The sequence below is a fragment of the Nannospalax galili genome, unplaced genomic scaffold, assembly GCF_000622305.1.
Source record: "Nannospalax galili isolate Female #2095 unplaced genomic scaffold, S.galili_v1.0 scaffold120, whole genome shotgun sequence".
NCBI lineage: Eukaryota > Metazoa > Chordata > Mammalia > Rodentia > Spalacidae > Nannospalax > Nannospalax galili.
In genome coordinates this window covers 3,314,093-3,329,110 of record NW_008350324.1, presented here as the reverse complement: position 1 = coordinate 3,329,110, position 15,018 = coordinate 3,314,093, and the positions used below count along the sequence as shown (strand labels likewise).

At 47.8% G+C, this 15,018-nt stretch overlaps 1 protein-coding gene across 10 annotated transcripts in view; it reads right to left on the bottom strand.

Moving 5' to 3' along the window:
• Tbx5 (T-box transcription factor 5) overlaps positions 1-15,018 on the bottom strand; it is a 53,170-nt gene that overhangs the window by 15,974 nt on the left and 22,178 nt on the right. For all 10 annotated transcript variants that reach the window (XM_029570595.1, XM_029570601.1, XM_029570600.1 and 7 more), the window contains one exon: positions 13,672-13,763. In XM_029570595.1, the coding sequence (XP_029426455.1) occupies positions 13,672-13,763 (92 nt within the window). The remainder of the gene's footprint in view (positions 1-13,671; positions 13,764-15,018) is intronic.

Below are 15,018 nucleotides of genomic sequence, written 5' to 3'. Positions count from 1 at the left end.
AGATAGATAGATAGATAGATAGATAGATAGATAGATAGATGGATAGATGGAATGATGGATGGATAGATGGATGGATGGATGGATGGATAGATGGATGGATAGATGGATAGATGGATGGATGGATGGATGGGTGGATGGATGGATGGATGGATGGATGGATGGATGGGTGGATGGATGGATGGATGGATGGATGGATGGATGGGTGGATGGATGGATGGATGGATGGATGGATGGATGGGTGGATGGATGGATGGATGGATGGATGGGTGGATGGATGGATGGATGGGTGGGGTTTGGTTGTAGCTCAGTGGTAGAGTTCTCATCTAGGATGTACAAAGCCCCATGTTCCAATCCTGAAAAAGCTGGAAAATACAAAGTGCATTGACATCATCTCAGGGACAAATGCACACAGACACACACAAAATATTCTGAAGAGTGCCGGATGGATGGATGGATGGATGGATGGGTGGATGGATGGATGGATGGGTGGGGTTTGGTTGTAGCTCAGTGGTAGAGTTCTCATCTAGGATGTACAAAGCCCCATGTTCCAATCCTGAAAAAGCTGGAAAATACAAAGTGCATTGACATCATCTCAGGGACAAATGCACACAGACACACACAAAATATTCTGAAGAGTGCCACAGATAAGGGTCCATTCCACCCTTTCCTGATGCTGTGATGCTGTTATGGGTTTTGTCTCCATTTCATAAATTTGGAAACTGAGGCCTTGAAAGATGAGACAACTTGTTCAGAATGAATAAAAGACATGATACAGCTGTCCCCTAAATACTTCTTATTATTTCTAAAGTACAATATGCTTTCAGGGGAGCATGTTTGGGGATCAAGACTCCCTTCTATCCATCAGGGGTGTAGCCCTCTCCACTCTGTGCCCCACCCTCTGCCTGATATAGGAATCATATCAGGGTGGCTAGGGACACACAGGGGCTGCCAAGTTTCCATGAGACTACACACCCACCCTCATGACACCCAAGGGTCTCCTGCTGAGCTTCCCTAGAGCCCATGCCACCTCAGATCCCAGCTGGGGCTCTTGACACAGCCACCAGTCAGCCAGAAGACCAAAAGGAGTGGAATTAGCTTTATAGCTCTGACTTTGTGGCTCAAACCATGTAATGGAAAAAAGAGAAAAGAAAAGAAGAAAAATATAATAATAATAAAATACTACCAAAGTTGTCAAATCTCATTGGTAATTCTACTTGGGTCTGTTGAGGTCAAGTACTGGGCTGTCAGAACTCAAAGAGGAAGGGAGAAATCACTTTGGGTTTTATATGTTTAATAGGGATGGTTGTTTTTTTTTAATTAAAGAAAATAACCCTCCAAAAATGTTGGCTAAGGGGATTTACAAGAGAACGTATCAAAGTACTCTGCAGAATTCTCCCAGCCAACCTTGCCAAATTGCAAAATTACTCACCCTGTGAAAGGCCAAACCCTGCTTTCGATTATAAACACTCCCAGAAGTGGGAAAGCGATACTACCCGAATACCACGTGTCCCTCCCTCACAGCTTGCCTCCCTCTAAGGAGCCTGAAACATCATTTAAATCACCATGTATCAGGAACATCTTGTTCAGTGCCTGAGATGCTGTGTCCCAAGCCCATCTGACAGGTATCAGAATACTGGCAAGAAAAGTCAGAGTGCCTTCTCCATCTGGGTGAAATCAGAGAGACGAAGGGAAGGAAAGGTCAGGAGCAAACAGCAGCAGGTGGTCCTCACTGAGCTCCTGGGTGGACTGACCAAAGGATCCAACAGTCAAAGGAACTGCTAAGATCTCACAGTGCCTGGGACGGGAAGGAAAGATGCTTTCTTCTGCAACATAAGAGCACCCATGAAGAAGCCAGAGCACAGGAGAACTAAAGTGGAAGTTGAAAAGCTTTTGTGTGTATGTGTGTGCGTGTGTGCAGTAGCAGCCTGGAGGGCTGATTTTCATCACCATCACCACCACTGTCATCATCATCATCATCATCATCTCTATCATTACTATCATCACCATCTTCACCATTAACACCATCACCACCACATTACCATCACCATCATTGCCATCATCACCACCATCACCATCATCATCACAATCATCAGCATTATCATCATCATCATCCCATCACCATCAGTAGTAGCATCATCACCACCATCACCATCAACACCACCATCACTCTCATCACATCATGATTGGTACTGTTCTTTTTTATATGTATGAGTGTTTTTTGCCTGTGTGTGTGAGTGTACCGGTGTCATGCAATGCCCACATAGGCCAGAAGAGGGTGCCAGATCCCCTGGAACTGGCATTACAGATGGTTGTTAGCTGCCATGTGGGTGCTAGGAACTGAACCCAAGCCCTCTGGAAGAGCAGCCAGTGCTCTTAACCTTCTTAGCCTCTGAGCTGTCTCTCCAACCCTGCCTCGTGCTTTAAGTGCTTCCCCATCCATGTTCCAACCACTGTACTGATAGACTTCACTGCCTTCCTGCCTTTGATCCTAGAACACCCCTTATTTCACCCATATGCTTAGAGTTCCCAGAAAGATCCAGGAATTCAAGTTCAGAGAGGCTAAGCAACTTGCCACACACACCAGCTGTTTGGCAAACACAGCCATTCTTTCTGTAAAGCAGGTCGCTGATAATAGAGTTGGAAGTTGGCTACAGCAGGGCAAGGGCAAGGTCCTCAAGTCAGTCCTATTGTTTGTGGAATGGTGCTGCTCTGTGCTGCATCAACCAAGTCCACCCACCTCCTGCTGACCAGCCCTGATCAGAAGCACCAGGCACAAGCCAGGTCCTGAATTCCTCTGCACTCCCTGAGTGTCATACCCACAGAACAGACCCTCCTGGCTTAGTCCCCCTCATGTTCTGTTCCATGTGAGCAAATGTAGAGCCATTGTCATTGGGTCTAGGTTGTAAAACATTACAAGGGAATATTGAAACCGAGGACCAAACTGCACCCTCAGCTGCCTCCAGCTAATGGAGCCCCATGTTCCACTGCACTGCGGCTGACTGAATTGGTCTTTTCATGGGAGCAGGTGGCAGGGGAGCTGGTATGGCCACGTCGGAGGCCTTTTGTTTTGTTTTGTTTTGTTTTGTTTTGTTTTCCCTGGGTAAGGCTTACCCAGTTCTGGCAGCAGTTTTTTAAACAATTGAAGCAGAGCACAGGACACCTGTAAGGCCTGTAAAAAGCCCCATGCTTGTGGGGCAAATTCCTCTACCAGTCAGCTACACTTTCATATAAGACCTAAATTAAAATGGGGCTGATGCCTCCTGAACTTAGGGAGTTTTCTCAGTGTGTTCACCTTCTAATCCACCTGGGCCAGTTATTCTGATCTAACATGTGTAGGTACCACAGGAACAGGAAGGGTATACCCCAGGTGACACATAGCTCAACACAAATAATAAATCATCCAACTTCCTCAGGCCTGTGAGGTGCCTTCTGCTCACTCTGTTTCTCAGTTTACACCACATCAGCCAAGGGAAGAAGGGAAGACAACCATCTATCTGGGAGAACAGGCACAAAGACATACTAGAAATTTCCCACCAGGCCCGTGTGATTTGAGGGGTACCAAGACTCTCAAGGGCCTCTCCCCTTGCTGGCAACAACCTTGGTCTGCTGCTTTGGGGTGGTGTTGTTACACATCACTGGAGAGTGCAACAGTTGACGGCAGTCTCCAGTCCTGACTCTGAAGCCAGACCTCCTGGACGCCCCTTACTCAGTACCAGCCACAAACTTTGTGACTGCTTGGCTAGATTCTTCTATTCCTCGGCCTCTTTTCTGTAAACAGGATCATAACAGTAGCTGGGACGTGGAGTTGTCAAATAGTAGATGCATGGAGAACTTTATTGTGTGTATGTACATATGGCCCCATAACTCCAACTTGTAAATCAAATGATTTTTCCTTTTAATTTCATTTTTTAAGACAAGGTCTCGTGTATCCCAGGCTAGCCCAAACCTGATATATACTCTTTCCTCTACCTCCAAGTGCTGGGATTACAGGTGTGACTGAGGACAAGAGTTTAGATCTCCAGCACTCATATAATCCAAGAGGTGTCGTAGCCCATGTATAATCCCAGAGCAATGGATCTGGCTAGAGTAGGCAGATCATCGAGTTCTGGGCTCATGTGAGAGAATCTGCCTTGATGTATAAGGTGGAAAGAGGGAGAGAAAGATACCTGAGATTAACCTTGGACCTCCACATGCACATGCACACACATATATGTCAACACGCATACACACATATGGAAGACAAAAAAATACACATAAAGAAAGAAAATGAGGGGCTTTTTGTATGGTGAGAATGTTCTAGATTTTGATGGGGGTTTAAGTTTCACAATTATGTGTGCTTGTCAAGAAGTGAAAGGCACACATTTCTCTCTCTAAATTTAAGCTAAAATAAGAATTGTGAACAAAAATTGAATCCTGGTTAATGATGTGTATGCTGAGGGTTTGGAAGTCAAATGTGCTCATCTTTGTGAAAATTTTAAATTGCATTAATAAAAATAAGAAGGGTGGGTGGGCAGATGGATGGACAAGTAGATGCATGCATGGATGAATGGACAAATTGGATGGATAGATATAGGTATGTGTGGGTGGGTAGACGGATGGATGGATGGATGGGTGGATGGATGGGTGGGTGGATGGATGGATGGATGGATCGATGGATGGGTGGGTGGATGGATGGATGGATGGATGGAGTGTGGCTGTATCACATGGATGGATGGGTGAGCACTCCATGATAAAACACTGCAGAAAGTCTGTGGGTGATTGTGATGCTCAGCCAAAGCTGAGCACAAAGTGGAGAAAAGGGCTGTCTTTTCGATAAAGCAATCGCATAGGGACTTGGTTTTCAGAAAATGAGGTTGCACATCTACCAGCTTGTTCATGACATAGGGCCAAGGGATAAATCAGGCTGGCCAGCAGAGCCCTCCATCAGTCACAGAACTTGTCACAAGGAAACTTCAGTCCCACCTCGGAGCCACCGACTCAGGCCCTTTCCAGGGCAATGTAGATATCTCCTTTCTAATAAAGATCCCCAGGTAAGTCTAAGAAATGCTCAAACAGGGATCAGTGAAACACACACACACATACACACACAACAACAACAACAACAACAACAACAACAACAACAACAACAATATATTTAAAGTGGGAACTTGGCAGTGTAACTCTGTGGTAGTGTATGTACTTAGCATGCACAAAGCCCCGAGATCAATCCCTAGCATCTCAAAGTGCTATATTTAATTAGTTAATTAAATATAAACTGGAAGAAGGATCTGAACAGACATTTCTCAAAGGAGAATACAAAACTGGTTAATAGGGACGTGAAGATGCACAGAACTTCTCTACTCTCCCAGGAAATATGAGTCCACCTCACCAGGGGCTGTCACCTCACGCCTGCTAGGATGGCTCCTATCCAAACGACATGAGATAACAGGTGTTGGGGAGGAGGTGGAGAAAAGGGAAGCCTTGTCCACCCCTGGTGGGAAGACAGTTTGGCACAGTCATCATGGAAAACAGCGGAGTTTCCTCAAAAGCTAAAAATAGAAGTACCATGTTATCCAGCAGGCCCTCATTGAGTCTGCATCCAAAGAGAATGGAGCAGTGACTATACTCACATGCCCATTGCTGTCCTGCTTACCAGAGCCAAGAATCAGAAACAACCTAAATCCCCAGATGAATAGGTACAGAAAATGTGGGATTCACAATAGCGAACTATTCAGCCTTCAAAAAGAAAGAAATCTTCTCACTGGAGATACCATGAGTGAATTTGGAGTTCATTATGACTAAGGGAAAGAATGAGATACAGGAAGACAATCACCGCATGACCTCACTCCTAGTGGAATATAAAATGGTTCAACTTCTAGCAGGAGAGAGCAGGATGGTAGCTACCAGGGGCTGGGGGAAGAGGGATGGAGAGATGTTGGTTCAGGGGCATAAAGTTCCAGTTACAAAAGAGGAGTGAGCTCTGGGGAGCACCTTTAAAGCATGTGAATGGAGCTAATGGGGATGTATGGGGTACTTGAGGTGTCCTGGGGGAGAAGAGCATAAGTGTTCTTGGGAAGGGATGGGGAGGGGAGGGGAGGGGAGGGGAGGGGAGGGAGGAAGAGGGAAAAGAGAAGAAAGAAAAGGAGAGAGGAAACTAGCAGCTAGGTGAGGTGATAAGTTGCTATCTTGACTGGGGAACTTATTTCATGTTACCAAAGCTTTAGGTTGTATACAAATGATATCAATTACACCTCAACAAAAGTGGGGAAATTGTGGCTGAATGAGCAATGGCTCACCGCCCCATTTCTGAAGGGCAGGTGCTCTGAGCCAGGATGTGGGGAGGCAGGATGGAGGGGCAACTCTGCAGCCACAGAGCAGCAAGAGGAAGTTGTCCCTGTCCCCAGCACCCCATTAGTGCCCTCCATCCCAGATGGAGTCCCTGCAGACAAAGCAACCTTATAACTTCACCTGGCTCGGCTCCCCACACACAACCTTGCTCTTGAGATTAACGAGATAAACACGCTTCCTAGGGCAAGCCAGAATCCCAGCTGCTGCCAGAGGAGGCCCTGGGAATCGCTTCATTAACTGGACATTCGGACTGCCTAGCTAAGCCTTCCATGTGAAAAACGGCCACTTGTGGTCAGGAGCTGAAAGTTAATTTGATAACAGGAATGGCTAGAGTAGGGAGGCCCCCTCCCCATGGAAGGATTTAACATTTGAAGAGCCACAGATTCACAAACTCCTAGAAATCGGTTGATTTTTTTCCCCCCTACTTACATATTGTGGCTCTTTCAAAGGATCTTTTTGCTTTGGTGGGATTTTAAGAAGGAGTCTTAAATCCCACTTAAGGAGCCTCACCCCATGGGGACCTGATAGAGGGGGTGACGTAGGGCCAGGCAGAGGTGAGGAGAATGGCCATGTCTAATGAGGCCAGGCAGAGTCCCTCCAAGACTTCCTGAGTAGTGGTGGGGGTGGGAGGGGTGCGTGGCTCTGATCTGGCTAAGGTATCCTGAGCACCAAACTTTCCCACCCTGCCATGTGGGGGAGAGCTCAGAATCCAGAAGCTTCCACTTTAGGGCAGCCCCCGGAAAAAGCCAAGAGGTACAGGTGGCTTCACTCTCCCTGTCCTGTCTCTGAGGCCATCATACACTCCCAAGTGACTACACCACACTTTGCTAGCTCCTGGTAACAATCCACAAACACAGATTGAGCATCCCTAACCCATTAATCCAAAATGCTCTAAGTCTGACCTAACACTCCAAGTGGGAAATTCCACCTGATTTATGAAACAAATTGCAATTGAGTATAGGTTTGTGACGGGAGAGAGGGCTCAGAGGGTGAAGGTGCTTGCTATGCAAGCCTGACAACCTGCATTTAATCCCAAGAACCCACGTAAAGCTGGGTCCTTTAACCTCCACAAACACATCACTCACACACACACACACACACAGACACATACAAATAATTTTTTAAGTCTAGATGCAGGGGTGGGAGTGTGACCCACTGATGGAACACTTGCTTAGCATGTGCAAAGGGCCTGCGTTTTAATCCCAGCAAATAAACAAGAACAAAAATAATAAAACCCACAGATTCTATTAAAATATTTCATCAAATCCTTTCTTGCTATTTGTATAAGTCATGGAGACAGAAACAAGTTTTCCCGTGTGACCTTTGGTTCTAGCCCTACAATCTCTTCTTATGTATGTGCAATGGTTTAAAATCCACAGAAATCCAAAGTCTGACTGTGTGGGGGATATTCAAGGTGGACTTTTGTGGCACGAAGGCCACTGGGTGCTCACAGGCACTATGTGTGAGAGAAGCAAGAAGCGCCCAGGCAAGCCCGCTGTAGCTCCCTAGAATTCAGGCACTCCCCCTCACCCTGTAGAACAGGGATCTTCTCACACCCAAGGTCCACCTGTCACATGGCCTCACGGGGACATCTCCATGTCTCCTCACCCAGCACAGCACCCACAGGCATCACTGTGGGTCAGCACTGTGCTTTGTCTTTCCATGTGTGCTGAGCAGTTTTAAACATTAGCATGTTCTTTGTCACGCTGTCTAGGTTAGTGAAGGACAGTTAGCTTTTGCCACTGTGGACAAGGTCCATGTTAGAGCCGCTGCATGCAGGTGCCCCCAGTGGGCAGCCCTCTGAGGAGTCCGCAGCATCGAAGATAGGTCACACAGTGCACATCTGGGACATCTGACCTTGTCCTCCTTCAACCATGTGCCTCACCAGAAGCACCGGCTGGCTGAGCCCTTCCCAGATCTGACCATCAAATTGTGAGCTGGTGCTGACCCACAGCCATGTGCCTCACCAGACACCCCTCCCATTTCTTTTTGCACGCAGTGGTGCTCAGCAGTGTCTGATATTTTCAGTGTAGGCCACATATATCAAGCATTAGATATATGCAACTATATGACACCAAGGAACTTCATGGCCCTCAGAGCCCTCCATGGAAGAACTGAGGTTGCAACATATCCTTTTCTCCTTTGTGTAGGCCAGAGATGCATTGTGGGAAAGCTGGGGTAACCTGATGTTCCACTTTAGCTGGCCTAGACTATCACATACAAAGAGCAGATTGGATAAGCTAAGGACCAGGACCTCCCAGCCAGTCTGGGACAAATTGGGAGTCATTTGTTCAACAGCAATGGCTGTCGTTCAGATGTGTCCCCCAAAGACCCATGGATTGAAGACTTGGTCCCAAGTCACAGTACTGCTGAGAGGAAGGGCATCTAAGCAGTGGGACCTAGCAGGAGTTGTCACTGGGTCATCACAGCATGTCCTTGAAGGGGATATTGGGGTCCCACCCCCTTCCCAATTGCCATAGGTGAGCAATTTTCTCTACTACACCCTCCTGAGCTTCTGTCTCTAAACAGGCCCAAAGTGATTGTACTAAGTGACCATGGGCCAAAACTTTTGAAACCAGGAGCCAAAATTAACTTTCCTTTTTCTACGTTGCTTGTCTCTGGTGTTCTGTTGCAGTACTGGAAAGCCGACTCATTCAGTATGTAAGCATTGCTTCATTTCATTGTGGCACTGGCCATGAAGATATATTTGTTCTGTAATCATCTGCCATTTCACAGATGAGCAAACAGATGCTCAGTGGAGTGGGGAAGCCCCAGAGCTACTCAGAGATCTCCCAATCCCAATGCCTGTGACACACACTTGACCCCTGGCTCATCTTTGCATTCTCCAATGCCTGGCATACAGCAAGCACTTAATAAATATGCATGATGAATAAATAAATTAACAGATCAAGATCTTGAAGGAACAGTCTTGGTGCCTCGGTTTCCCCTTTTGCAATTGGCGGAGGCTAGACAAGATGGACCTCTGCCCATTGCTTCCCTGCCCAGCCCAGAAAATCCTCCTTCCCAGCACATTCAACTGCCAGTCTTTCTGAGAGCTGCCCTCACCTCCCATAAAGCCTCCCTTGACCCCCAGTCCCAGCCCCAGATCATGTCATTCCTAAGAAGTTCCCAAGTTGTCTGAATACTCCTTAGACATTAAAGCCAAGTTCAAGGACAGAAATATTCAATGAAAAGCAGGGTTTGAATTGTCTCTGACAGCAAAGGAATGTCCAGTCTTTCCTAGGAGACTGACTGGTGTGTGCAGCGCCTGAATCTCTGTTATTTGTGTGTTATCTAGACAGTATCACTAAATCTTCACACCAGCCCCACAGCTATGTGGTCAGTGATTTCCCTTTAATCAGTTGTGAGTCAGCCTGCCTTCCTTCCTTCCTTCCTTCCTTCCTTCCTTCCTTACTTCCTTCCTTCCTTCCTTCCTTCCTTCCTCTCTCCCTCCCTTCCTTCCTTCCTTTCCTTTCCCCTCCCCTCCCTTCCCCTTCTCGTTCCCTCCTCCTCCTAACTTTCCCTTTTCCCCTAACCTAGTCTCATCCTGCCCAGTAACACCTGAGGTCACAGCACTATCATGTCCACAAGTCTATGTACCATCTACAATCAGCTCTCCAGTTGGTAATCTAAGGGTTGAGATCTGAGAAACACTTATTTTCAAAAGCTCTTCTTCAGCCACAGACCAGCCTCTCTAGACAACCCTCATCTGCACTGTCATGGGTGGCTGGAGACAGGCTGCTTGCATGGTTTTATTTTCTTCCTCCTGCTTCTCCACAGGGCTCCAGTTTTTATAATTAGGAGCAATTGCTCCTGTAACTAGAAACCATAAATGAATGCTGGAAAATAACTAAGTCATCGTCTGCTTTTTCCAAACACAGAGTCAGATGAAGAGAGAGAGTGGGGTGAGTGCCCAGGCATCTACAAGCCAGCCCAGAAGTCAGTTCTGAGAAGGCTGCAGCCCTCCAAAGCCCTGCCTCTCACTCCCTCTTCCAACTGTTGTGACTCCGGATTTCATCCCTCCTGCTCTCCTCCCAGAGCCAGCTGTCACCGGGTGTGTGGGGGACAGGAAACAGAATTACAAGATTAGCAGTGAGCGGGCCGTTATCACAGAAGACTCAGAGCCACAGTCCCCACTTGTCACTACCTACTGCAACCTGGGGGCTGGGACTCCAGCCCAAAATAAATTCTGAGCAAAGGCAGGGAGAAGAGATTTCCCATGGACCAGGAAGAGGAGGGTGGAACAAACCCCAGGCTCCCTGTAGGTATTTGTTTGCTCAAGCCATTCTTACAAGATCCCTAGAAAGTGAAGGGTACACTTCAATGTGCCCATTTCACAGATGGGGACATAAGTCTCTATGAGATCAAACCACTTACCCAAAACCACACGGGGTTGACACGCAGCAAGGGTTGACCTCAGTTTTGACTAACTGCAACCCTTCTATCAATTCACTTTCCTCTCTGCTTCCCTCTACCACTGTCCCTAAAGCCGGCTCCAAAGAACTGGATAGTAGATGACCCTGTCCAATCCCCCAGAAGGTCAGTGGTCAGTCCATCCTTCCCGTGGTTTCTCAGTACCACTCCTCACATGGCCTCAAAGACCCATGTGGCTCTTAGGCTGAGAGATTGGATCCAACATGGCACTCCTTGGTGGCTAGCCCCTCTCCCTCCTTCTCTCCTGACACTTGGGAAGAAGACCAGTCAAACTGGAGTAATGGTGGTAGGGGAGGGCTGGTCAGGATAGCCATTACCAGCCAAAGCAGAGTCATCTACAACAGGTGACTGGGGCTCCAGCTTCTAACATCTTAGATACCTGCCCTTTCCCTTCCTGTCTCTCCTTTCACATCTGACATCTGTCTTGAACTCCTACAGGGCAGGGTCCTGGCCTGACCCAGAAAGACCATAAGGGGTCCTGAGAAGTCAGACAATGGACCACACAGGCTTTGGCCAAGGGAAAATTCTAGAGGAAGGAAGGGTCACAGGGAGCCCCAAAGATATTGGGATCTGGCCAGGAGAGGGAAGGGAGAGCCCCTGGGGTAGACTGAACACATGACCAAGCACTACAAACAAGGGAAAGAAAGCAGGTCCTTCAGTATGAAACAGGGTGACCCCAAAGAGGGACAGAGCCAGGGGCTCACAGGGCCTGATGGGAAGGGTGTGGTCTGCCAAGGGGAGGGGCCAGGACCAAGGGGCCTGGCAGCATTCTCAGGTATGCAACCACCTTGTCTAGTTGTGTTTTACATGGCTCTCTGTGGCGACTTCCTGGAGAAGGTTCCAGAAGAGAAGGGGGTACTGTCAGTCTAAGCAAGTCAGGAGGCTGTCATGGAGGGCAGGGCTGGAGCTGGCAGCCTGGCAGGAGGCAGATGCTGAATACTGAATTACTTTAAGAAAGAAGAATCAGGAGGAGCGGAGCTCAGCATAGAGGTGGGCTTGGCATGTGCATGGGTTGAGGCTCAGCAGGGAGAAAGGCAGATTCCACAAGGTTGGTGGCTGCTGACCACTTAAACCCATCGGGTCCAAGCTCCCTGACCTTGTGTGAAGGATGGAAGATGTGAGAGATGCTAAGACCCTTTGGTGGGGAGCTTCCATGGGGCTGTCCCAGGTGTGGCAGCCCCTCCCTTCCCATTGGTCCACTACTTAGGTATAACATCAGAATGGCTGTGCTGCCTAGTAACAAACAGCCAGCAGAACAGGGAGGGTGCCATTCTGACCTTGGCACTGGGAGCCACAGACAATTGTACCCTTCTCAGTTAAGGTGGGATTTTTGTTGGCTAGGTTCCCTCTGACCCTAGAACTAAAACACCAATTTCAAAGTGCCGGCGCTTCAACAACAACAACGCTTAAATACTTCTTTAAAAACTGGGGCTGGAGATATGGCTCAGTGGATAAGAGCAATGGACGTTCTTGCAGAGGATCAGGGTTTGATTCCCAGCACCCACACGGCAGCTAACAAGTGTCTGAAACTCCAGTTCCAGAGGATCTGATGCCCTCTTCTGAGCTCCACGGGCATTGCATGACACAGGTGCGCTTACACACATGCAGGCAATATACTCACACACATAAAATAAAAAGAATCTGGCTATTAGCCGGGTGTGGTGGCGCATGCCTTCAATCCTGGCACTCATGAGGCAGAGGCAGGCGGATGTTTATGAGATCGAGGCCAGCCTGGTCTATATATAAGTTCCAGGTCATCTGGGGCTACAGGGGAGATCCTGTTTTAGCCAGAAAAGGTTCCTTGTGACTCTATAGTCACAAAGACTAATCACAAGCCCAGGAGTGTGTTGGGGCATGCTGGACACAGCCACACCTGCAAGTCATCCCATCAGTTTTTAACAAGCATATGAAACTAGATCTGGGAAGCCTGCTGTCTAAAATTACTTTCTGTAGCAAACAGTTCTCAGCCTGGTGTTGAAACCCTGAGCCCACAGGGCTCTGCCCCTCTCTCTTTTTCTGTCCCTCATACATCTTTAAATGACTGTGTCTTACTATTTTCGTGTCTTTTGGAAATTACGTGTGTGTATGTGTGTGTGTGTGTGTGTGTGTGTGTGTGTGTGTATTTTGTCAAGCAGATCAAGATGTGATTTCTAATTCTTTTGCCATGTGTGGGCTATGCTGGAATCGAATCATAGCAAAAGGTCAGGGAACAGCTGACAAAATTGGCCGTGCCTGTTCAGTACTTTCAAATCAGACCCAATTCCCTGTCTGTACATTTGTCCCAACCCTTTCCATTTGTCACATCAGTATCTGTGACCACAGGATATGTAAAACTACCAAGGGATTTTTAGCACCAGCTTCCCAAACTCCCTGGTGCCTTGGACACTAGGTGGTGTCAAGTTCATCTGAATTTCATCTCCAGAAAATTGAGTCCTTAATTTCCCATTTTCTGAGAGCTGTTGCCAAAAGAACAGATTTGGTCAGCTGAGACTGAGAAGAATAACAGCAAGTGCTCTAGGAGGAGAAGGCACAGCAAAGAGGAATGTGGAGCCTTGACTTGGTCCCCACGGGGCTGGGATCCAGCATCGCCCACTCCGAGTTCACGTAAAAAGCCAGGAACCGCAGCACATGCCTGTAATCCCGGTACTAAGGAGACAGAGACCAGAAGGTCTGTGGAGCTCAATGGGCGGCTGTCAACTGGCAGTGAGCTCCAGGTTCAGTGAGAGACCTTCTCTCAAAAAGTAAATGATGAGAGATTGACAAGGTACCTGATACTGACCTCTGACCTCCACCCATGCACACGTGCACACACATGCATACACACACGAAAAGGAAATGGAAGGAGACTCTTCTCTTCCATGGTGGTTGGTAGAGAGAGGTTTGCGGGGTGCATGGTGCCCGATTTCTCACCTTTGCATCCGTGACATCCTGTGCAGTTCCATGTCATCACTGCCCCGGAAGCCTTTGGCAAAGGGATTGTTCTCGATCTTCAGTTGCGTGATCTGAGGGTAGGGGGAGAGCAAGCCAGTTCACATTTGATTACCACAGATGACCTGGGTGTATGAAGTATTCTGGCCCAGAGGACACACAAAGTTAGTCACGCAGCCAGCCAGCTTTAAAAAGCAGGGAAAGCCTGGATTTGGTTTGCTCATTAATTAGAGTCATACTCTGCATCATCATACAACAAGATTTGTGTGTGTGTGTGTGTGTGTGTGTGTGTGTGTGTTCCAAACAAACTCAAAGCCTCAACTTCGAACCCCTCCCCCTCCAAAAGCCCTGCGTGTTGGCATGGTGGCCACACATCCGGCAGCAATGGTAATCTCCCACTCACTTGATAATTGCTCTCAAAAGTCCCATCATGCTTCGTTTCACATTCATTTCATCATTTCGCAGACAGCACTGGCTGGCCCAGGTGTAAAACACTGCCTAATGAATAAACGCCAGCACATCCTATCATCCCATGGGCGGTAGCTAGCCGCCTCGCTGACCTTCTGAGGCGTTCTAGGCAGGGAAGCAGGAATTCCCATCTTTAAAATCTGTGTTGCCACCTGTGGGCCTAGCGCACTGCCGATTTGCACGTTTTGGTTCTAGGTTCAGAACTTTAAGCCTCAACACATATTATATTAGGGTAAGAATGTACAGCAGTGGATCCAGGTGACAGACTGCATCCATATGGAATTTGCTAGAAGTGTTTCCTAGGAGTTGTGTGTGAATTAAATTGTCACAGACTCACATGACAGGCCTCATGAGTCCACCATCAGCCACTCAGAATTCCCCTTCAGAGCTACTGCCACATCTAAGAGCATCTGTACCCTGCTTTGCTTAAGATCTTTTTTAAACATGTATGTAGGGGATGCATGCCTGTGTGTGCATGTTCATATGTTGGGGGACACAGATGCATGTGCAGGCACGCATGTGTGTGTTCTTGTGGAGGCCCAAGGCTGACATTGGGTGTCTTTCTAGCTCACTCTCCATCTTGTATATTGAGGCAGGGTCTATCATTTGAACCCAGAGTATATTCAGCTGGTCTGAGTAGCTAGCCTTCTCTGAAGATCCTGTTTCCCTTGCCAAAGCACTGTGAGTCTAGGTGGACTGCCACGCCATCCCAGCATTTAGGTGGGTGCTGGGGATCTAAACGACGAACCTCAGGCTTGTGCAGCAAGCACTTTACCTTCTACCTCTCCCCAGTCCTTTTTAAGATTTTTTATATTTGCTTTTGTTTTCTGAGACAAGGTCTCACTAGGTAGTCCAGGCTGG